Raw genomic sequence first — 26,111 nt, 5'->3', positions numbered from 1 at the left:
CCTGAAAGCATAAAGAGCTTGCACACCAGAAATGCAATGGGAAAATGCAGGACTGTGCAAAATGGGATATGTTCCATTAACAGTAAGGGTTATGCTGGCAAGGAACATGCAGGAATTTTCATTCTATTTTACACTAAAAAAACATCACCAAAAAATTAGGCAAATCACTGGTAAGATTAAATACATCTTGTGTAGGGTATTGTAAGTCCCTTTGCTGAAATTACCTAATTATGTATGATGTACTTTAATTTTGTCTTGCATTTTTTTCCAATTTAAAAGCAGAAACAGGTTTGGATTTTTTTTAGAAAAGAACTGAGCTTCAATGAACAATTACAGATAAAACAAATAAGAGTGTTATCACTTTTATATTTTCTTAGTCCATTAAGAAAACTAACTTGGCAAAATGTATGTACAAGCATTTATCACGGTTTGTGTTTATTTTCTTAGATTTATATTCTAACAGCCAACGTGAATATCCATTCTAGTTGTATGTATGTCATTTCAGTTGTATGTGTAGAAATATTTTGTGTGCACGCACACACACGCGCGCACACACACACACACACAGAGTCAGGCCTTACTGATCTATCCAGTGTCATTAAATTACTCTTTTACCAATAAAACCCCATAACTAAAATCTCATACACTTAAATTCACATTATCCTCAAGACTAATGTTATAGAAATGGAGATCTTCTTAGGGAAAATACATCATAACCACATCAGTCTTTACTGATAAATTATTAACATTGATTTGGCACTATATTAGGACCTCTTCCTGCTTTTAGTGAACTCGACTGCCACTGCTAATCCCCAGCAGTTCCACCAGGGAGGACCACTTTAAAATCCACCCTCGGCTTCATATGATCCAGGTTGGCAGGGGCACTAATTAATTCACAGCATCTTCCAGCTGGCTTGGCCCCACCTCCTCCAAGTCAACCCCACTTTCCTTTTGGGGCTGCAACAGCTGGGCCCACCAGCAGAGCAAATTTGTACGGGCCTTCTGCCTATGTGCCACCACTTCAGGTGGATTTATGCCACTGCCCCAAATGCTTTGTTGATCAAAATGAAATAAAAAAATTATTTATAGAAAATTATATTTATTTTTACAGTCTGGTAATTACATATATTGTTGCAGACAGTTTTAAATATTATTTAAGTCCCTAAGCAGAGCAGGGCAAATAACAAATTTGTTGGTTTGCTGGCTATTCCAAAAAATTGGTAAAAATTCATTTGGGGTTGAACCAAAAACAATTTTTTTTAAATAGTTGGCAAAACCAAAAGCTGTATTTTTTGCTTTGTTTTGGATCAAATGAAACCTTTAGTTCTACCCAGAAATAAAATGCTTCATTTAGAAAATTTAACATTTTTAATTAAAGAAAATTAAAGGATGTTTTGAAATGAAAAGACGTTTGAATTAAAAAATAAAACCTTTTTGTTCTGAAAATGTCAAAATTAAACAGAATTTTTAAAAAAGGTTTTTTCCCCCCCAATGGAAACAATTTGGAGAAATTGACACAAATTCGCAAAATGTTTCGGTGTTGCCAAATCTGTTTTTTTGACCAAAAGCAATTTTGATCAAAAAATTCTGCCCAGCTCTCTACATAATAGATCTTATCTATTAAGTTAATATTTACTCTATTTCATATTATATGTATGTGTGTGTATATATATTGCTATTTATATATTGCAATGCATTGGGGGGAAAAAGTGAGAATTTCATTCTACCTAAGTATAAAACTGTACTTTTGCTACATCCAAGTTTGCTATAAGCAAATTCCACTGTATCCCCCTTCTGGCTCACAGCTGCTGCTTCACATGGGGTGGAATCCAGGAACTTTTTAGATGCTTTGTGTCCTTATGCCAAAGGACAGAGCACTAATTTATGTGGGATACTAAATTTAAAGAACAACAATTACAGGTAAGTAACTTAATATATACACAAATGAATTAAACCCAATAGTGCCACCTTCGATGGAGAAATGAAAGCTATGTGTTTTCTAAACTGCTGACATAACATATATCGTAAGAATTAAGATTTATTTTAAAATCTTAATTTCTTTATACATTATTCAGTAATGTCAAAGAACCGGTCATCTAAAGTGTGGTATATGGCAGTAAAGGACATTAAGAAAGAAAGATTTGCTTGCCAGACTTGATTTTGACTTCTATTAATGACGTGACCCTCTGAATTACATTCTTCCTTAATCAAGCTCATGATTATTTCCCTTTTTAACTGTGAGTCCATTACTAATGTACATTATTAAATAACACTGAAAAATATAAAATAACTTCGCACATCACCAGAAAATACTTCACTCACAAATCAGAATTACACGTTTTTTGTTGGCAGTTTTTTAGGATGTTATGGAGAAGAAAAGGTAAGCCTATACTTTGAATTCTCAATTGTGCTATGAAGTTTAGTTTCATATTTTAAATAAAAATCTCTATAGGATAATGATAAAAAATAAAGACTAATATAGCAAAAAGCATTCCAGCTGGTTTTAAAACTGTCAGTCCTTTTTGAAATGTAGAACATCCTACATCTTAAAAAAAAAAAGTAAAGCTAACAAACTAGTTCCTGCCTAATTGCCAAACACCGATTTGAATGAAGCAGTTGAGGTTACAAAGAAATTGTGAATTCTCAGCCTGGTTTCCCTGCTGATGAGCAGGAACTGTCTGTGTAGTTCTCCCAGAGGTGTCAGTGGAATCTCTATAGTGTCACACAAGGGTTCTTAGCTCAGAGTAAACACACTTTCCACAAACTCAGCTGCTTAATCTGTTTGCAGGTTGAATTATAGGATGGGGGTGGATGACTGGGTGCTGGGAAGATGCACTGAGCATTTCCACAGTTTCTTGATAAAAAGGGCATGCTATTGTCATCAAAAGACTTCAACCAACTGTTTAATTTTGCTAGAGGACTGATTTTAGCAATAATGAAACTAACCTGACAGAAATTTTCCCAAGTAGTTATGCATGTTAAATTGAATGAATTCTTTTCATTATGGCAGTGCATTGCACCACTATAGTTCAAGTTGTGTCTGCACTTCTATAATAACCAGTCTGGTTTCAGGGGATTAAAACATGACTGAAAAATATTATCTGGGACAAATATTGGCCTATAAATTCCTAACTTACAAATAGCAAGTGTTTTTTTTTTTTTTTAACTAAAATGAAAAACAATAACATGACAGCTTTAAAATTATACTAGTGCAAAGGAAGATTTAATAGATGTCAGGACATGGACTATGAGTGCTCCAAGTTCTATACAGCACTGAGCACAGTGTTGGCACTGAACAAATAATATAAATAGTTTATATTAATTTGTCAAAAATGATATTAAAAAGCAACTCCTGCATATGCACCATATCTATTTTTCGTAAGTTTATTTTAATTATGCATGTATATATAAAAGATTAACCCAACAGGGAAAAAAACGTATTGGGTGCCTGAAATGAATTATGGACTAATTTCTGGTTGCTATGTGAGTATATTACACACACTAGGAAACTTGTTGGCAGATGTGGAACAAACGGGGAAATGTTGCCCTGATTCAGGCACCACCACCTAAAAACGTGTAGGGAGTTCATTTTATTTTGGAGCCCCCAGGTGTCATAGAGGTGCAAGTAGGGCCAAGAAATGAAGGGGTATGGGCTGCACGTTTGCCCTGATCCAGCAATGAGAATTATGGACAAAGAACTTACAGGTATAATAAATAAAAAGACAACTCTTAGGATTTTGTCTGTATATACAATATATAACACTAGACCTATGTTTTGACCTCAGGACATTAATATTGATCAAGAAAGTAACAAGACGGAACAAAATAGATCACATCTTTCTTCAGAAGACGTGGGTGAGTGTACTTCACTGAGAAATAACAATACCTTCAGAGAACAACAGTTTAATCCCCTTTGATTTCAATGACAGCAAGACTAAATTTGGAGTCTTCACATTGGAGACTATAAAGTCAGAAATTTAGAATTAACATGCACACATTCCTCTTAACAGTAAACTGTATTATTTCTGTCTGTGTGATTTATTTCTCACAAGGTTGAAAGAGTCTGTTAGAGGAGCATTTATGGCAACAGGCTAGGTAGTATATAATCTTGCAACTTGTGAAACATATACTAAAGCAAATATTAGGAGTATATACAAATAGTCTAATTTAAATTCACAAGTTGAGTTTGACTTGCAGTGGCTATAATAATTCTATGTAAATTACTTTAAAGCAGACTACAAAGTCATATCTTTGTTTTATCATCTAGTTATTAACCAATATTCAACTATTGCTCGTAATTATCCAGATAACTGTCATTATGACTGTAAGATCTCATGGGTGAAATCCTGGCCCCATTGAAGCCAAAGGGAGGCTTGCCATTGACTTCAGTGGAGCCAGGTTTTCATCTAGATCAATGTTTCCCAAACTTAGGACGTCGCTTGTGTAGGGAAAGCCCCAGGCGGGCCGGGCCAGTTTGTTTACCTGCCGCGTCCGCAGGTTCGGCTGATCGCGGCTCCCACTGGCCGCAGTTCGCTGCTCCAGGCCAATGGGAGATGCTGGAAGTGGCGCGGGCCGAGGGATGTACTGGCCACCGCTTCCAGCAGCTCCCATTGGCCTGGAGCAGTGAACCACAGCCAGTGGGAGCCGCGAACCGCAGCCAATGGGAGCCACGATCGGCCGAACCTGTGGACGTGGCAGGTAAACAAACCGGCCTGGGCTGCCTGGGGCTTTCCCTATACAAGCGGCGTCCCAAGTTTGGGAAACACTGATCTAGAGTGTTGTACACTGACTAAAACAACAAGGAGTCTGGTGGCACCTTAAAGACTAACAGATTTATTTGGGCATAAGCTTTCGTAGGTAAAAACCTCACTTCTTCGGATGCATAGAGTGAAAGTTACAGATGCAGGCATTATATACTGACACATGGAGAGCTTTAAGGTGCCACCAGACTCCTTGTTTTTGTAGATACAGACTAACACGGCTACCGCCTGATACTTGTACACTGACTGTCACTAAGATATATTTCATATTCAACTTTCACTATATAAAATTGTTTGATCGATTATGCTGTGTTTCCTCTCTAAAAACCTGCTACATGGAGCAAAGAACTGTATGTGTACTAACTAGTACATTGTTAAAAGGAAACTTATAATGGACTTTAACACAGCTGAACTCCAGGCTCAGAGTTTAGGAGCCTTCTAACAAGAAGTCTTACGTTACGGAGCACTGTCATTTACCTGAACATAGGGTCCAATCCAATGCCCACTGAAGTCAACAAGAGTCTTCCCATTCATTTCAGTGGGATTTGGATCAGACTCGAACACCTGGCCTGAAACGTATCAGGTATGAACCAGACAAAAACTGATATATATGTACATTGCAAATATTCTCACATGTAACTATAAATTGTTGTAGGCAGTGTTGTTGTAGCCACGTTGGTCCCAGGATATTAGAGAGACAAGGAGGATGAGGTAATATCTTTTATGGGACCAACTTCTGTTGGTGAAGAGCTCTGTGGAAGCTCAAAAGCTTGTCTCTCTCACCAACAGAAGTTGGTCCCATAAAAGATATTACCTCACCCACGTTGTCTCATGTAGCTATGAAGGCAAATATAATACTGCAGCAGGGATTCCATGTGTTCCAATAACACTGAAAACCATTCCAGCCTAACAGAAAATACTTTAAAGACTCTTGGGTATGTATAATAGCAGTGTCCATATGACATTAAGGGAAAGCACATCATGAATCCTACTATTTCCTTACAATGCTGTTGAAATAATCAGCATCTAGAAACCTTTAACACTTGTAGCCATGGATGTCAGAGTTCTGGCATGAGAGGATTTAATTTTGCTCAGTCACTTATCCAAAATGATCTGTCCCAAACTGAAGAGTAGTTTTACAAAACTCAAAGACAAGTTGCTTAGAATCTAGAGAGCATAAAAAACTATGGGCCTGACCAATGGCTGCTGGATCTGGGCCAATTGGAGCAGGCAAATCCCATTCAGCTCAACATCCCAGTTTCTTTTAAAACACTGTCATATTTTGAAAAGTGACTATGTAAAATTGGCTTTGTGAGTTTCCATGTTCATTGTCTCTTATTGACTTTCATATACATCTGCTAAATTTAGAAGTGATGTTGCCCTGGATAACTCTGTACACTCACTCTGCGAGCTGAAAGCCAAGTTGTGTTCACCTTTCTAGTTTGCGCCACAGCACCATAAAAATACTACATGCAGGGCCATCTCTACGGGGGTGTGGGGCCCAGCACAAATCAGCCTCCCCAATAGTCTCCTTGCTGTCCGCCCGGCGCCGCTTGCCTCCTCACTCGCCTGCCCGCTGCTCTACTCCCTGGCTGCCTGCCTTCTCACTCCACTCCCGCCTGCCGCTCAGCTCCCTGTTCGCCTCCTCACGCCACTCACCTGCCTGCCTCCTGCCTCACCTCCCCATCCGCCTCTTCACTTGAATATTGGGACAAATGGCGTCCCGATCGTACATCGGTTGGGACATGGGACAAAGGGCTAAATATCAGGACAGTCCTGATTTTATTGAAGCGCGGGGCCCACCAAAGCGCAGGGTCCGGGGCGGTCACCCCAATTCGCCCTACCCAAGGGATGGCTCTGACTACATGAACTCTGACTCTAGCTCGTTGTCTGGCTATGCTGGTAGAAGGACAGAAGACACTGGATGTGGTTCAATTAGGCCGCAACTTTATTCTTAAATGTCTGGGAGTACCTGGCAGATAGAAGTGTACAGTACAGGTAATTCCATAATCATTTCAATATATACCCAGGGAGCTTCTGTCAGCCTTCCCTCTTACCCATTCTGGTCCCCAGCCAACCCGCTGCTGGGACATCACCATCCCCCCCATTCAAATGCAGATTAAGGGGGGGCTATTAAAAAGGGGGCTGGCTCTCTGCTGTACCAGTAATAGGAGCTCCGAATCCCCCCAGTTTCTGCTCCCTTAAAGAATAGCACTTTAAATCCTTTACCAATCCATTTTATCTGATCACTATATCCCTTCCCTATGTAGTACCTGCACTGGACATCCGTCCCACATTTACATAATGATTTGCAACATCATAGTCTAGCTCCCATTTCATGTTTGCTCCCAAATAAGCCACTCCCCCCCCCCCGAACCCGCTGTGGGGGAAGGCAAAAACCCCCAATCTGGCGGTGAGGGAAAAATTCATTCCCAGCCCCCCGAGAAAGGAGAACTAGCACAGTGCCTATAGAGAATCTCAACAAAACCCAGTATTTCACCACTTCCATGGGTGGGAGGGTGGGTGCTGCTCTGTCAGGTCCAGGTAAAAGAGGGCTTTTTCTGCATTGGCATGGACTTATATAGTCCCCCTCTCTTCTGGTCACATGGGGGTGGTTGGGTCAGTGCCCCCATGCTGACTTGGCCTGCAGCTGCCGCAGAAAGTCACTCCCTGGCTCTCTAGCCCTTAAAGGGGCACACACATTTTCCAACAAGCCAAACAACAACCCCCACCCCTTAATGTGCAGTGAGGTCATTCTCCCAGAGGCGGGTTGGTTATACAGCGCTAAGGCAGTAGTAGTGTTTTGTCACTAAAGCAGCAGAAGTGACTCTTGACTATACAACAAGAAGCCAATCTGTGAGTAAGACGAAGCCACTTTTAAACAGCCACTTTTGTGACAACCACACTGTAAACATCAGGGGGAATAATGTCTCATTTGGCTGTCAAATGACATTCTTCCAAATGTAAAGACAACTGACTTACGTTTGAACTTTTTCGTTGGCCTCTTGTGACGCTTCTAAAGCTTGCTGAAGCTTTAATTCCATGTTTGTTCGCTCTGTTTGGGCTTGCTGCAGTTGGGTAGCTAGCTGCTCATTTTGGCGATGTGTGATGGTTACAATATCCTCACTGCTTTTCAGTGCATCTTCATATGTACTAAGAGTACAGTTAAACTGATCCTTAAGACTCACTTCTTGGGATAGAGATTTGTGTAAACTGGGAAAACAAAAATATACATTTTATTGACTCACAGTATAAGCTTTGAGTTTGAACTGCAAGAATACCACACTTAAATTATATTAATGTATTTAAAAATATTACACATATATCAATATAAACTAATTCTGATCTTTATTATATAACAAAATAAGAAGACTGGAAATGCAGAGATGTAACACTGAGCTGGAAAATCTCTTGAAGGAACCTATAAACTAAAAACAACATATAATTTTTAAAAGCTTCTTTTCAAGCGTACAGAAGATATTTAAAAATTCCAAAAGAAAACAAGAGTGAAAAACTCAGATTAAAAAAAAAATAGAATACATCCCAAAATTAACTCTTTAAAAATAAAATCTGTGCCACATTTAAGCATAATTTTTCTATGGGTTGTATGATAAAGTTGGATGTGTGATTTACAAGAAATTGAATTAATCACCATGAATTATTGAGTGTGCAATAGAAGATTCAGCTGTTTTCTCATTAAATATTGAAATAAGTGAGTAGAATGAAACAGAGGGATAGATTCTGATGCCCTTAACTCATTTTGGACAGCATGAGTTGCCCCATTGTCTTCAATGGGATCACTTGTGAAGTAATTACTCAACATGGGTAAGGATATCAGAATATGGTCCAAAGGGAGTAAAAATACAACTGACTAAAATAAATTCATGAAATTAACGTGCTTTTCTGAAATATAGTTTGCACAGGCTAGCCCAACTCCAAACAACCTCAGTCAACTTTTCAGTGTCAGAAATCTCAAATCCTTCCTGATTCTGGTATAAATAAGGATAAACTGTTCTTAAATAAGTTTCTCTATATTAGGTAGAAATATGTTACTTATCACTATCAAATGGCTATCACTGGGCCACTTCCATATCCATAGCTCTTTGCATCATGGTAATCACAATTTCTTGCCAAGCCACGCACAGCCACCATTTTGAATTCATTTATATAACAAGTAAACCACCTTTAGCAACTATTTCACATAGAAAAGCCGTGGCTATGCATTCACCCACTGTATTCTATATGACTTTGGGGCTGTATTCATGGAGACATCAAGTCATGGAGCATGGAGGTAATAATCCTTCACTGCAAGATCTGGAATACAGTATTCAGCTCCTCAGTACCAGGAAGCCATGGACAGAGTTAAAAAACAGCAACAAAAGTGACTATATGTACACAGCAAAGAAAAACCTGCAGCTGGCCCGTGCCAGCTGACTTGGGCTTGCAGGGCTGTTTCATTGTTGTATAGACTTCTGGGCTCGGGCTGGAGCCCAAGCTCTGGGACCCTCCCACCTCACAGGGTCCTAGAGCCCAGGCACTAGCCAGAGTCCAGAAAACTACACAGCAATGAAACAGCCCTGCAGCCTGAGCCCAGCGAGCCTGAGTTGGCTGACACGGGTCAGCTGCGGGTTTCTAATTGCCGCATAGACTTACCTAATGGGGTTGAAGGGACTGATTTACGAGAAAAGATTAAAAGAACAACATATGTGTAGAGTGATTAATAACTAAGGGCTTGTCTACGTAGCGATTTAGTGTGCAGCAAGCCAGGGCGTGAATCTACAGTGCACTAGCTTGCTGAGCACTAACTGGCCATGTGAACCCTGCAACCATGTACTAAAAGTTCCGCAGTATGCTTTGATGTACTCCCATTGATGAACATCCCCGCACTGACCAGGTGATGGACTAGACAGTAGGTCTGCTCCATTTCTATTTTCCATTATTTTATCATTTACCTGTGTGTGAAATGGGACCAAAAGTAGAAGAAATTCAGGGAGCACATTTACAACGAAGGTGGGAGAAATAAAAACGTTATAATGAGTAGGCAGTTTATATCATAGTTTAGGGTACTTCAGAACTACTGCCTGTATACTAGAAACTGATGAAAGCTGTTACCATATTGATGAATATGACTTGAAGTCATGTCTGAATGATAACTATGAAAATATCAACCGTTCTTTAAAGTGTATTGTCCTAGTCTCCTATCTGAAACGCAGAGTGAATAAAACATGCCAGCCAAACTTTGCATCCAGGGTGTTGGTATGCAGTGGCATATTTATATTCCTTTCCTTTTGTTAAAACATTTATACAGAAAACATCCCCCCGTCAAGCTATATAGGGAAATCACATACAAATTAAAATATAATATACATGCATAAGTAAAATATGGATGAATTAATAGAAATCTAAAAGTTAAAGGTTAGAACATAGGTATGTCATTACACCTAGCACCTGAGGTTGTTTGAAAATGGTGTGAAGCACCTATTCAATTAAATCACGACATTTTGAATATATCCATAATTCATGAAGGGACATGACAAATCCACAGAGGAGAGGCATTAAAAAAATAAAATCATATTAGTAGCTGCATATAAAATATATTGTCTGATGTTTTATTCTAGTGGGCAACTACTGAGAACTACTAGAAAAAGTAAACAACAACATTTGGAAGTAGTGCTAAAAGCTGCAAATTGAGGCTGCTATTGCTCATTTTTATACTCCTCAGCCAAGATTTTCAAAAATGGGAGCCTAAAGTTAAGCCCCTCAGGGTATGTCTACACTGCAATTAGACACCTGCGGCTAGCCTGTGCCAGGTGACTCGGGCTCGCAGGGCTCACATTAAGGGGCTGTGATGTAGACGTTTTGGCTTGAGTTGCAGCCCAAGCTCTAGGACCCGCCCACCTTCCAGGGTCCTAGAGCCCAGGCTCCAGCACAAACTTCGATGTCCACACTGCAATTAAACTGCCCCTTTGCTGGCATGGGCCAGACGCGGGTTTTTAATTGCACTGTAGGTATACCTTAAGTCAGTATTTAAGTACCTAAACAAGTGACCTGATTTCAAAAAGTGCTGAACATTCAACCTTCCCCATCACCTTAAATGGGAGGGAATGGGTTTTTCAGCACTTGTGAAAATCAAGCCATTTATTTACATACTTGAATATAGACTTGGGCGCCTAATTTTAGACACCCATTTTGAAAATATTGGCCCTGAGCAATACTGTGTCTAATGTTCACTGTTACACGTTTCACTGCAGAGGTGATTGCGTTTCAGTCATGGATAAAGTGATTCTGACGCGCGATGTGCTGTAAGCCAGTCTAAGATCCTTCTAGATGAAGGCCCTATTGTGTATAAATGTAAGTTATTTTCATTACCCCCATATTTTTCAGACAAACATGATCACAAAATTTCTGTCTATATGTGTTTTGTTAAAACCTCTTCTCCTTAGGACAATGTGTCAGGAGTAAGGCCCTGCAGCTGTGCCTGCTCAGTACTCCTGATGCCCTAACAAGCCACCTAGGCTGCCTGATGTACCAAGCTGCCTGATTAGCTGAGGAAGCTAGCATGTCAGTTCTTAAGCCCAGAAGCAGCAGTAGCTTGCTGGCTGCTCACTGCACACACCCACGGACTCCCTGTGCTCATGTCTCTGTAATCCCTGCTCCTGCTTTGCTTCTCCCCGGCTCCAGCCCAGATCCTGCCCTGCACCTAGTCTTATTCCTGTCCTGGCCCAGCCTTGCTCCTGCCTGAGAACCAGCCCTGCTCTTGCCTTCCTTGATTCCTGTAATCCGGTCCCAACCCTCAGCTCTGACTCTTGACTTCGACTCTGGCATTCAGCCTCTGATTTCAGCTCTGACCCTCAGCCTTGGTTCCTGGTTCTGACCCTGTCTCGACCCGTGGCTCTGACTTTCGGACTCCAACTACGAGGCCTGACTTCCGCTCTGACCACTAGGCTTGATCACCTGCGACCTGGTCCACTGACACAATGGCATGTGCTCATCCTCTTCCAACAATTATGTATTTATTGATAGAAATATTTATTTCTTTATAATTTTAGAGGAAAATGAATCCCAAGTAAACCATTTTGATGGTATGGACCCATGATATATGGGAGGCCTAGGTTGAAGAACAATCCATTTCAACACCCAAATTATTTGAGGGTGAGGAAGGTTCAAAGGTTTCTGCCTCTTGGGTTGCTGTAGTACATACACCTATCAATTTCCTGGCTGATCTTGGATGTGATGGCTTCAAATAATAGACCTGTCTGAACTGTGTCCAGGTAGGGAGAGTTGTGTGTCAAAAGCAGTTGTATGCCACCTATGTACTCCCCCAACCACCTACACAGCTGAGGGTCATTCAGCCCTCAGTGTTACAGCATCATCATGACTATTCTAACTTACACCAGCTAAAACAGTCTCCAAGAGGCTCTTACATTGACGGGGACCACTGGAGTACAGCAGTGCTCTGGTCATGCCCCTTCCCATCTCACCAAGCATACCTCTGTCACACTCCCTATTTGTTTATAGAGCGCCTTGCACAAAGGGGTTCTGATCTATGTCTAGCCCTCCTAGATGTTATCATAATCATCATCATCACTCCCATAGCCACATTGGTCATTGCGGCACCATCACTGATGAGCAATCAACCAATTGTCTCCACCACTTGAGTCTCCGCAAAGTCCATTCCCATCCACTCTTTTATGTGTCAATCCATCTCTTCTTCTGTCTACCTCTTCTTCTCTTCCCCTGTACTGTCCTTTGGAGGATGATCTTGGAAGGCCAGATGATCTTGTTACATGGCTGTACCACTTCAGCTTGCACTTCTTCACGGTCGTCAGGAGGTCTTCATATGACCCAGAGCATTGGGTGATGATGTTGCGGACCTCTTCATTAGTAACGTTGTCGAAGTAGGAGATGCCCAGGATTTTACGGAAGCATCTCATCTCTACTACCTGTATTTTCCATTCAAGTTCTGCCATAAGGGTCCATGTCTCGCACACATACAGAAAAATGGAGATGACCAATGCATGCAACAGTTTCAGTCTGGATTCCACGGAGATGTTCTTATTCCTCCCAAATTGGCTTTAGCTTTGCCACTGCTGCTGCTGTTTGTGCAGTTTTTGCCGGAATTTCTGCCTTGGATCCTTCATCAGTGATGATTGCCCCCAAATACTTGAACTGTTTCACTGTCTCCAGCTCGTGTCCACTGACAGTGATATGTGAGCTGATCCCATCACGTTTGTTTGTCATCAACTTGGTTTTCTCTGCACTGATTTCCATGCCATATTTTGTGGAGGTTTCATCCAATCGTTTCACAAGGTTGGCAAGTTCATCTTTGCCGCCTGCCAGGCCATCAATGTCATCAGCGAACTGAAGATTTGAGATTGTTTGTCCCCCAATGCTGACTTCTAGGGCATCAGTCATGATGCGCTCCAAGTAGATGTTGAACAGTGTGGGTGAAAGAAGGCAGCCTTGCCAGACTCCAACAGTGTTGCGAATCCACTCTCCTATTGTGCCATTGACGAGAACTGCACTGCTGGCCTTGGCATACAGTTGTTTAATGTTATCATAATATAAATAAAATAAAATAAAACAAAAACGACATTTTGGGGAATCCTCACCTGCCCATACAGGGGAGATTTAGGGCACTTTTGCACCGCTGTTTTATGGCCAACTATCTAGCCCTATATCTATGCTACATCAATGCATTACCTTTGTCTTATTGGTTGCTCTATTTGGCTACATTCGTGAGACCTGAGATCTCAGTATGTTCTTTAGTCTTGATAACATTTTTTCATTTTGAACTTTGTGAAGAGAGTCCTGAATCACTTGAGATAACAAGTGATTAGGTAAGGTAGGATCTGAGGAGCTGATGGAATAGTATCCCAAAGGGAGTAAGTCTCTCTGATAACTTCTTTGTGACATATTTCTTCAGGCCTACGAGGTCTACAAGGCACATGCATCTGAGCTATTTTTGCTGCAAAAGAGGGTGCAAAAATGGTCAAATTTGGATTATTAAATGTAAGTACGTTTAATTGAAAGTCCAGCAGCCATTAAACAACCACTAGAATGGACTCCTCTGCCACAGGTGAGTATCTTGGAGTCTGCTATTGTACGGTTTCCTCCACAATTACATGAGTTAAGGTCACATTAACAGTCTGACCAACACTGAAAAGAACACCTTGGATACACTGGTTCTAGTCAACTGCTCTTCAGTGGGCCAAACCTTCTGTTCCTGAGCAAGCTCACAAAAGAAGCTAGCCAACGGCTATTTTCAAGCTTATCTAATTGAAGCGAATATCCTAGACCTGGCATAATCTGAATTCAGGCCAGGACATGGAATCAAAACTGCATTAGTGGTACTGGTGGATGATCTGCTATCAATGGATAGATGGCAGATAACCAGTGTCGTCCTTCTGGACCTCTCTGCAGCATTCAACACTGTCAACAGAGAGGTGGCAGGGGTCCACAGTAATGCACTAAAAATTATTTGATTCCTTCTTAGAGGGCCGCATCCAATGAGTCATGATGAGAAAAATGCACCTCCAGTACTAGACCCCTTACTCGTGGAGTTCCACTAAGAATTCTCTCTCCGGTCCTAATCAACATCCATATGCAGCCACTAGGTGAAATGGTGAAATGAGAGACTCAGGTGCCAGCAATATGGAGATAAGATACAGCTCTATCTATCTTTCACCACATACAACCACACGATTACCACCAAGATCACTCTGTGCTTGGAAAAGATCAGCTCATGGATAAAGAACAGCTGACTGAAATTGAATCTGATGAAGATGGAGGTGATGCTGATAGGCAGAGGAAAGCATCTGAAGAGTTTACAAACCATGGTTCAGTCTTCTTCGGTTGAAGGTACACAGCCACAACTGGTAAATTCTGTCCACAGTTTGGGTGTGCTCCTGGATTCCTCATTGACACTAAGTTTTCACACAGAAGTAATTGCTAGTGATGCTTTCTACCACCTCCACTTGGCTAGGAGACTCCATCCAATCCTGGAAAACTACCTTTATTCATGCCTGACTACCGCAATGCAATATATCTGTACATGACTCCTTCAGCACTTAGGAAATTCCAACTAGTACAGAATGCTGCAGCACATCTCCTCAGCAACTTACTGCAAGCTCATCAAACCTGTCCTTTGCTCCCCCTACAGTGGCTTCCTGTAGGATATCGAAGGTTTTGGTCCTTATCGTCAAGGCGCTCAATGGCCTGGGTCCAGGGTATTTAAAAGATTGGTTAAGGTTCTGGGATGAAGACTGTGGTCAACAACTTCACTCCTTTGTCACATGGGAACTTTCTACAATAGAGGCAAAGCTTGCCTGTGAAGGAGACAAAGCCTTCTCAAAGGGGCTAATTGCACACTATGGAATGAACCCCACAAGAACAGAGGATTATCACAAACCTCACCACCTACTGTTCTAAGTGCTAGGCACATTTCTTTGACCTTGCCTTTTCCAGTAATATATACACATTCATCTGTTGCAATATATTATATAAAAAAATCCAAAACAAAATGCTTGACTGAACACACTTCTAACTCTGGGAACAGGACAAGAGAACAAACACGTGACAGATGTTGGTCACGTTGCTTAATACACTACTTGGAGACGCTCAGATACTATGGTGATGAGTGCAGTATAAGCACCTATATAGAACAGAACAGGATATTCTGGATTTGCTGCCTTAATTCTGAATTTTCCTGTGTGTGTGTGTGTGTGTGTTTAGATTAGTGATATATTTTTTAAAGATATCCAAATACGTGTACCTGTTATTTGCAATGCACACTCATTCATATGTTCTAATGTTTCTTTGCTTCCACATTTGTGGATTTTGTTTTCAAATTAGTGCAACTGCAATTGTTGTGAGTGCCCATTGTTACTTATTACATTATACACCTACATATTTCTCTGAGTAAGCTGAATGTTTCTGTTGAGCTTTGATATAGAACTGGCTGTTCATAACGTTCATAAGAAACAAAGTATACAGGGTTTTGTACAGAGACAAGGTGGGTGAGTTAATGTTGTTTATTGGACCAACTTCTGTTGGTGATAAGAGACAAGCTTTTGAGCTTACACAGAGCTCTTCACCAACAAAAATGTGTCCAATAAAAGATATTACCTCACCCACCTTGTTTCTCTAATATCCTGGGACCAACATAGGTACAACAACAGTAGGGTAGCTGCATACAGGGTTTGGTATAGGCATTCACAAATCTCTGCATCCTTAAAACTCAGACAATCCTAGCATGTTGCAGTCTTGCACCAACTGAGAACAAGACAATTGCAGTGGTGGAGTCATGCCCAACCTACAGAGGAAGGCACACTTCTATAGAAAGTTTATAGAGTTGAGGCTGAAGGAACAAAGAGCATGAGGCCGACCATGAATGAGGTTGGAAGATGCAATTTTGAGGGATTTAAGAAACCTAATTCCTTCCATACTGACTTTTGCCACAGGAAAAAGACTTGCAAGAGACTGTTCAAGATGGAAGTTCATGCTATGTGCCACCGAGGCTACATCATAGCCATGTGACTCCGCTGCTGCTGCTGCATCTTTGAAATATCCCTTCTGACTAGGTAAAATTGATCTTAAATTTGCAGAATGGCTGCATTTTGAATTGTGCCGTCTTTGTTTTATCCCACCATTAAAAGTTATAGAAAAGATTTTACCTATCTTTTATCTACTATTTATTGTCAATTCATGTAGTCTAGTCACCCTTAAATACTTACCAACTGCTTTTGGTAACTAAATAACTTTAACTTAGTATTTGCAATAATCTAATTGTTTAGCTAATGCATCAAATACTGAGGTAACCTTTTCTATTAATCAAAGGTAGAACTGGCAAGTCGTTAAGAGTGACCTCAATATTTAAAGAAAAAAGATGTTTAAGATGTTTTCTCGTATAAAATCTATCAGAGAAAGCTGATTATTTTACACATAAAGGGCTAAGTTAACAGCTGCACCAGACCAGAGCTTAGGCTGACTGGGGTCAAATGGACCTCTAAGTGCAAGTTAACTTCTGTTGGCTTGTGGAGGCCACTACATTAACTAGAACTGTTAGAGGCCAACATAGTGAGGTACTGCCCCCTACATAGGGAAGTCTATGTGGATGGGTGGAGTAAAGCCAGCTACACTGGCTTTATGTCAACTGAGAAGTTGCCTTTGTCAAGGGTTTACAGCAGCACAAATGGGTCTGAGGATGGGTCTGAGGATCTACTCCAAGGGTTTAAAAAGGTTAATTTTTTATACTTAGTGTGTGTTTCTAACTACACTAGTTTCAAAAGCAGAGCATAGTTTTGCTAAAAAATGAGCACAATTTTTTTAAAAACCCTGGTTATATATTAAAATATTGCAGCTATTTTTATGCAAATTAAACTTGGTAGAAAATAAAAAGTAGTAGATATTATCTTCCTTTATTTATCCTTATTATGAGTCTGATTCTGCAAACTGTTTCTAGCTCATGTGAGGATCAAGCCCCAGAGCTGCATCCTATGAGGTGTTGAATGTGTTCTGGGGGTGCAAAGCCCCCCTCAATTCTTACTGACTTCACTGGATGTTGAGAGTGCTCAGGAAACTGCATGTTTAGACCTTGATTCCCCTGCGGGGTCAGGGCCCAGCACCATGATATATGTGGTCGAAGGCTTTAATAATCTGTGCTGTTATGGTTGCTTGACTTTACATCAGCACACATACCTAAGAATACCAAATTGAGAATATATACATGGAAAATAAGATTTGCTTTTTGTTAGGAGTTGCATATAAAAAAAATAAAGGGCACAAACAAAACCAACCCTAGCCAGGGCCGGCTCCAGGCACCAGCGAAGGAAGCAGGTGCCTGGGGCGGCCAATAGAAAGGGGCGGCGGGTCCTTCACTCCCTCTCTTCCTCTTCGGCGGCACTTCGGCGACAGCTCAATGGGGTTTTTCTTTTTTCTCTTTTTTTTTCCCCCTGCTGCTTGGGGCGGCAAAAAAGCTGGAGCCGGCCCTGACCCTAGCTTCATGAATAATTTTAAAGATTTATTTTTTAAATAGGAAAAGCCCTCCCTGGAAAAGAGTTGTCTGTCTATAGTAGCATATCACTTTGCTCTATTTGATAAACTGCAAGAATAATAAAGATGAAAGGAATAAGAATACTGCCTCTGAAAACTGAAGTACCCAGTAAAGTGTTCACTCAGTTAAAAGCGATACTTATGATATATCAGCAGTCTGATAACACTGGAACGTATTATAACACAGGCAGAATAGCCTAAAAAACAAGTTCAACTTAATGACCATCCTGTGCTATTTACTTTTATTTTCGTCTCCAGGGAATACTGTTTACCTTGCTTTAAAATTTATATGAGTCATTGTTATGTGCCTTTTTTAATTAGTTTGAAGGAAATAGTCATTTGGGAGAGACAGCGGAAATCAATTCTGATTTGATATTGGTAGCTACTGTGCAATGTAAACCGTGTGTCCTCTCTAATTAAATGTAAACATGTTCAGTTCTAAAGTCCAACAGCGATGACAACAATCACTAGAAAGGATTGCTTAAGCACTGATCAACTGATTCTCCTGAACCTTTTGTTCATACCGTAGGTGCGCTTGTGCAATCTGTGGCAGGGTGAATGCCAGTTGTAACTGACTTTATTTTAGGTCATCTTCAGAGAAAAGAATTGACAAGAATGTGGAGTGTTCTGTAATACCTCAAGTTACTCATTAACTATGTCCTTCTGATAGCTAATCAATAGCATCGCATGGAGCCAAAAACACTGCACTGAACTGCCCCTCTTCCAAAAGCCAAGTCTTGGTAAATATTTAATGGCAGTAAAGGTGTTTTGACTGTTATCAAACTGATATGTTAAAGAACTCTTAAAAGAAACTTTATCTTGCTTCTCTCTGCATAAATAATTTGTTCTGTCACCCTACAGTCCTGATGCAAAAGCACTTACATTAATTCATTTAAATCAGTGCTTTGGAGAGAGAATACTGAGTTTCACTCTGTGTGGTGAAATAATGAAAATAGCTTTGTTGTCACAAAATAACAATGAAAAATCAAAAAGTTTACTTCCTTGGCAAAATGCCAGCTCCAAATACACAGCAAGCAGCCCAGCCCTTTATACTTCAGTAGTGAATACTGCACCAGACTTGTTCAAAACCTGTTATACAAGTGCATGCTTGAGGTTCTCTGACAAGGTTTCTCTTGTTATAGAATCTCCACGACCCTCTAGAATCAGAACGGGCCTGGATTTTCATCCCTTATCCAATACAGGGGACAAAAAAAATCCAGTTTTAAACAGTTGCCTTAGTTCCTGCATATTTTTATTTCCCATGACCATCCCATACAGACAATGGATATGTCCCCCCCGAACTGGAAACATCTTTAGCCACTGAATCTTATTAGGAGGTCTTCCATTTGTCATGTTTTTCTCTATACAAGCAGCACATATGGAATTTTCAAGCATTTAAGCCTTGATACATCAAAATATAGTATGTGGGCTGACTGGTACACCTTACCCAGTACCCAATTGATTTCAAAGGGGTTGGCACAGGCACACCAATAATATATGTTGCAGGATCCAGGACTTAGATACACCTCTACCCCGATATAACGCGACCCGATATAACACGAATTTGGATATAACGCGGTAAAGCAGCAGTCCTGGGAGGGGGGCCTGCGCGCTCTGGCGGATCAAAGCAAGTTCAATATAACGCGGTTTCACCTATAACGCGGTAAGATTTTTTGGCTCCTGAGGACAGCGTTATATCGGGGTAGAGGTGTATTTGCCCATTAGAGGATCAGATCATCAGGTAAACCTATGTGTTTTGAAGACATTGATTCATCAACAAACTAGTTTTTTTTCTTAGAAAATAACTGGGGAACATAATATTGAAAGTATCAGAGGGTAGCCGTGTTAGTCTGAATCTGTAAAAAGCAACAGAGGGTCCTGTGGCACCTTTAAGACTAACAGAGGTATTGGGAGCATAAGCTTTCGTGCCTTGCATCTGAAGAAGTGAGGTTCTTACCCACGAAAGCTTATGCTCCCAATACTTCTGTTAGTCTTAAAGGTGCCACAGGACCCTCTGTTGCTTTTTACATAATATTGAAAGTGCTTCAGCCTCTGAAATTTAAAACACTAACACTGAAGAAGTATAAGCCCTTATATTTATATTTGTAAAGGACCTCTTCACTGCTCTAGGAGCTAGCTGTCCAACAGATAAAACTATTGATTCATTATATTTTGGAATTATTCCAATATACACAGGTAAATCAGCCACCCAGGAGTTTCCAAATCAATAATCATCATCTTAGAAGAAAACAATATTAATAAAATAATAAAAAATATAAATCAATCAAACAATAACAAAGTGCAGGGCATTATATGGGAATGAATGACCAGTTGAAGAAAGGAAATCATTGTCATTAAATGCTTTGCACTTAACACATTATTATTGTTATAAATCAAGTTTAAGAAAATATTTGTCAATGGTGAAATTATGGGTCTCATGGTTTGGGCATAGCAGAGGGGTGGCTAAATGTGACCCTGAACCAGAGCAGAAAGGAATTAATGGATTGGATTGGAAACCAGCCCTGCCTTCCATCAACATCAAGCCTGAAAGGGGGAAGGTAGGAGTCTCTCCAGATGGAGAGAATAAAAAAGATGGAAACGTACTTTAAAGCTGGGCTGCCCAAATAGATACGGAGTTTGAGCAGAGAGGACCTAGTGGGTGGATTGAGCAGCCCAGAAACAGCGATTCCAGTGGTAGCCAAGCTTGGGTGGAAGACTTGCACTGAACTATGCTATCTTATTATTCATTTATTAATAAATACAAGTGGTCAAAACTTTTTGAAATTAAGTATTAAAATTTAAAAATGCTCTATTTGACAATTAAATTTTTCACAAAAAATTGTCAGTTTTAAAAAAAATGTGCATGACATTTCATCAAAAGTGCTATTGAAGATATTATAGGAATTTACAGAAAACCCTTTGATAACAATTTTGATGTTTTCCGTAAAAAACACCCCAACAATAAGGGTCTGTTTTGAATCCCACAAAATAAAAATAACTTTGAAATTTTGGTATTTTTCACAATTTCCTCCTGCCATTTTTCACCCAGCTCTATCAGTAAAGTCAAGTCCCAGGAATGGAGCAAGTTCTGATGCTAACCAGGTTGTGTGGACTGCGTCTGAGGGCTTGTCTTCACTACCATGCTGCAGCGGCGCAGGTGCACTGATGCAGGTGCGCCGATGTAGCGTGTCTGATGAAGACGCACTATGTTGATGGGAGAGCACTCTCCCGTCGACGTAATTACTCCACCTCAATGAGAGGCAGAAGCTATGTTGGTGGGAGAGCGTCTCCCACTAACACAGCACGGTGTTGACACCGCTTTAAGTCGACGTAACTTACGTCGTTCAGGGGGTGGTTTTTTCACACCCCTGCACAACATAAATTACATGAACTTAAGTGGTAGTGTAGACCAGCCCTTAGAAAAATCACCTGCTCAAAGGCATGCAATGAAGATCAGCTGCACTTTAATCCTTATATTTTACTTAGGGCCTGCTCCTGCCAAACACTTGCTCATAGAAGCCACTTTGTTAAGTGGACATATAGATCTGGGAAACAAAAGACAGTTGAAATGCCAGCTCAAAATGATGAAAGGGAGGGGGAATGCCTGGGAAATCTAATTTGTTGAAAGTCTATTCACCAACATACCAACCATTACTGAGACAATTGGCAGACTTGTCTGGGCCATCCCCCTGAACACTAAGGCATTATTCGAAGACTTGGAGTGGGAGAATGATCTTGTGGTTGAGGCACTGGACTAGGATTCAGAGATCTGGGTTTAATTCCTGGTTCTGCCACATGCCTTCTATGTGACCTTGGGCAAGCTACAGCCTCTTTGTGGCTGAGTTTCCCTTCTTCAAATGGGGAATAAGACTTCCTTTCTCCCATACTTGGTCTGTCTGGTTTATTTAGATTATAAGCTCTCTGAGTCAAGGACTGTCTCTTACTGTGTATATGTACAGCACCTAACATATGGGGGCCCTGACTGTGGCTGGGGCCTTTAGGAGCCATTGTAATACAATTTATTACTAACGACGAGAAGACTTGAGTAAACAAATTCACTGTAGGATCGGGGCCCAAGTGACTCACATGTAGCTTATAGGATATGGACTCAACCTGCCATTTCTAGAGAAAATCAGAGAAGCAGCAGCAGAAGACTCCAGGAAGTAAGAGTTGGAAGAGGGCCGAAAACAGATCTTGTATCCTGGAGCTTATAAGTCAGTTTCTCTCATTTCTTTTCTCTTCCTTTTTTCCTGCTGAGTCTGACTGCTGAGTGATTTAAATGATGTGGGCGAAAACCTATGCTGTCATGTACTGTAAGTGAGTCTGAGTTAAGAGGAAGACATATTATATATACTTAATGAGGCAAGAATTCTGATGAAAAACTGCAGGTTGCTTCTCTGTAACTTGTAGGTAAAATATAAATACAAGGAAGTGTGTTCATTGCATTAAACCAAATGGCTAATTATTTCTGAGACCATGACAAGGAAGCTGAATATAGGATCCATCTGAAAACTAGCCAATGCAGTGTGCACTGCAGTTCTTTTGGGAGAGGACAAGGGAATAAGCTAAGTATGAACATGACCTAGAATATATTTTGAATCAGGATTTTGCTTTTTTCTTATTGGAATTATAAAACTGCTCAAAAAGTAGAATTGAAACCATATCACAGGCCACTTGTTTTACCATTATAGCTAAAATGGAAGTAGGAAGATGGGCTTCTTATCAGGCTCATTTGGTTAGACAGAGTTAGAGTTCTCCCTTTTTAAAGGGGAGAACATGCATCCTCTGCATCTCTATCAAAAAACTGAGGAACCAGCTTTAGCCTGTGGAACTCACTGTTGCAAAATATTCCTGAGGCACATAGCATCTGAAGTCAGAAGCGCGCGGATAAAATTACAATCCGTTCAGTCTTGAAGGTCCAGGGGTTAAAATAAGGGGAAGCAGGAGGAATGGGACAGGCAATAGGGAGAGGGGTTCAGCACAACTCCCCATTTTTGCTAAAAGCTCTCTTCTTCCCCTTGGCTTGCAATCGCCAACATCTCTCCTTTCTCCTTGCCTATTGGGATGAGAGCGCCCCATCCTGTTTCAAGCTACTGTAACCACTGTGTAGGTCATTAGTGGATCTCCTTCTGAAATCAAAGAAAAAGTTTCCCAGCATTATATTATTATTTATTTGTATTCCCATGGTGGCTAAAAGCCATAGTCAGGATTAGGGGCTCTTTTTGCTGGGCTCTGTGTATAATACAATTAGATGCATTATGGAAAATTCTACTCCTTCCTCTTAATCTTTCATGAATGGCCACACTTAGAATGAGGATACCGGACTAAAAGGAACAATTCGGATGCTTCTAAAAGCATTTTAAAAAATCAAAAAAGAGGGACAATATGAAAAAGTTCTTTCAAGAATAAGAAGAATTACTAAAAGTCTAGATGCTTGGAGTTTGACATTAACCTCATTTGCCCCCTAATAGCCAAGAGATGGCTATGACACAATTCCTCGAGGGCATATTTTGTACTCTATGTGCAGGCCTCTTACATTAATGGGAGGTGCACAGTTCAGAGCCCATGAATCAAGTAGATAATATGCCCCTAAGTTATTGTTTCATGGATAGTGGGTGAACTGATGTCATTCCTCTGTTCAGTCAGGAGTTAAAACACGTACAGCAATTCCTTATTTTCACAATATTCCTTCTGACAAAGATAACCATGAGAACAGCTCCCAGCTGGCTAAACCTGACATACAGGTTTTGTTAATAAAAAAATGCATGACTTAATTAATGAAATGGATCTATTAAGACTGTCCCCCAACCCACTATGGCTGCCCCACCTACAGCTGAACTTCATATGACCTATCTTATGCAAAAAGAATTGTAATAACTTGTACTAAAAGCTATTACAGAGGAAAGGGTGCCATGAAGATAAAATATGACTCAGAAATGCATACAATGCCCCTAGAGGAGAAAGCTAAGTAAATTCACGTTTAAGCAAGGTTTACTTTTACAGTGAATAGATAGTTGACATAATTTTGTTAAACTGCATAATATTATTTCATCAGCTGTAATTATATTTGGTTCTATAAGTACTTGATTATACTGATTGTGCATTCAATCCACAAATAAATGTCCATAAATAAATCTCAATAGTATTAAAATAAAGTCAATTACTAAGGCATTAGTGGAATAAATATTTTTTAAGAATTCTACATTTTTATAAACTCCTCCACAATAATACCCAAAAGAGAGACCATGACACTGATAGCTTTTTGTTTTCAAACTGTACATCTTTACTTAAATCTATAAGTTCAAGATCTTTAAACCCAAGAACAATTTGCCTGTTTTGCCTCAGCAAGCATAACTCTGCAGTAACCTACTCATTTTACAAGTTTCTCTGTTCTTGTCTAGCGATCCCACGCTAAACTGGTTTTCAAATCCACCTCCATCAACACTGGCAGGTTCAACCCCTCCTTCTCTCAACCAGTATTCCCCCAGTAATGCACTGCCACATTACTTAGCAAAGAAAAAGAACTCAGCTCTATTTACATAAACCAAGTACTACATATGTTCATGGACTGACCATGAACACTTTCCAAACCCGCACTTAAACAATAATAGGGCTCGCCTATTTGGAGTGCAGATGTTCTTCCTCTGTCTCAGAACAACATCGTCTTTCAAATGAGGCTGTTCCAAACAACCCTTGTCCATATGTAGAAGAAATGTTAAATATATCTGGGAATAAATTCTCACTCCAATTGATGGATGCTACGGGCCCCACCCATATGCATGATGGTGAGCTGACACCTCGCTCCCCTTTATTGTAACTTGTATCTTGAGAGTAATCTAGAGAAACCAGATGGAACTGTTGGTCATTAAGTATCGCATATAATAACTAGTCATTCACAATGCATCATTTGCCTGAAAATGCAAATTAGCGTTCTCTAGTCTTGGAAAACTGGATGCAAAGCAACAGCTGCCACAGAATACTTTTTTACCCCACTTAAATTGTAGCAGAGAGTCTAATAACGAATACTTAAATTTATATAGCCCTCACAGTACTTTCCAATGATGAATGTGTCATTATTCCCATTTTACAGATAGGAAAACTGAGATGCAAAGAGATAAAGAACAATATTTTCAAAGGTTGCCTCTGATTCTGGATGCCCAACCTGAGATTTCCCGGCTGTGATTTTCAGAGGTGCTGAGCACCTACAGCTCCATTTAAGTCACTGGGAGATGAGGGTACTCAGCAACTCTGAACAAAGGCCTAATGTCTCTCTAGTTGAGAACTGCCAATCACTCAGAAGCATGTAGGAAACACACACCTCTGGGTTTATGCCATCCCTGAAGACCTGCTTGGTTCTCCTGGAGACCTCAGATCCTGGGGCACTAGTTGAGTGTCATGTGACATCCTCTCAGTAAGTGGTAAGTTTAGGAATCGCGTTTCAGTAGAAGTGCAGCCTCAATGAGCTTTGCTTACAGTGCACAGCCTAAGCAAAGATTCTCTTGGTGCTTTTAAAGTTACATATACCACTATATACAAACTCTCAGGAAATGAAATGTTATTTCAAAGAATTTGTCTCTGACTAGGCCAAGGTATGCCTAGTAAATGGCCTATATTTTGCCTGGTCTGATGAACTGATGATTAATTTAAAGTATGCTATCTTGGGAGCCACCAGAGAAATTAATGCTATACACCAATGGAAAGCTGGGAATCCTTTTATTTTTCCCTAGCCTTAGTTATTCATGATATATCACATCTTAAAATGACAACATTGTGATAATCATCTTGACTTTTCCCCTCCTGCTTCAATTGTGACTTTAGTTAGGTGGCTGCTATCTCAAATTGTCCCCAAGTCCTATGAGCCTTACATATTGTCAAATAGTTGTAGTGCTGAAAAGTTCATTGAAGCCAGTGGAAAGACCCCTTCAGACTTCAATAGACTTTGGATATAGTCTAAGGTGATGACATTCATTCATAGGGGAAGGAAAGGATGGTTGTATACTGGCACTAATAGGAGGCATGTTGCTTGTGCCCTGTGCTTTCATCATAGCCTTGTGGTCTGTGACCCAGGCAGCCCACTCCAGGAAAAATACAAAGTTGAGTCTTTAGCACCATCCAAAACTTTGGAAAAGAAAACAGTTCACAGACAGAATCCAAAGAGCAGAGAGTGAACAACCAATGAGCCTAGAGCTATATGTTTTCCAGGATGAAAGTAACCTGGTTCAGGAGTCATCTGTCACAGCAGAGCAGATGACACGATTGTTTATATGGCATACAAAAGACGTGGTGTACACAATGCAC

At 40.4% G+C, this 26,111-nt stretch overlaps 1 protein-coding gene across 3 annotated transcripts in view; it reads right to left on the bottom strand.

The window, feature by feature from the left end:
- Positions 1 to 26,111, bottom strand: part of MIPOL1 (mirror-image polydactyly 1) — a 292,979-nt gene that overhangs the window by 28,964 nt on the left and 237,904 nt on the right. For all 3 annotated transcript variants that reach the window (XM_024195976.3, XM_024195975.3, XM_024195977.3), the window contains one exon: positions 7,743 to 7,973. In XM_024195976.3, coding sequence (XP_024051744.2) covers positions 7,743 to 7,973 — 231 coding nt within the window. The remainder of the gene's footprint in view (positions 1 to 7,742; positions 7,974 to 26,111) is intronic.

Source organism: Terrapene carolina, unplaced genomic scaffold (genome assembly GCF_002925995.2).
Source record: "Terrapene carolina triunguis isolate 2854851 unplaced genomic scaffold, T_m_triunguis-2.0 Scaffold96, whole genome shotgun sequence".
In the NCBI taxonomy this organism is placed as follows: domain Eukaryota; kingdom Metazoa; phylum Chordata; order Testudines; family Emydidae; genus Terrapene; species Terrapene triunguis.
Note: the sequence above shows the minus strand (reverse complement) of the source record. Positions and strands in the feature narration are given on the sequence as shown.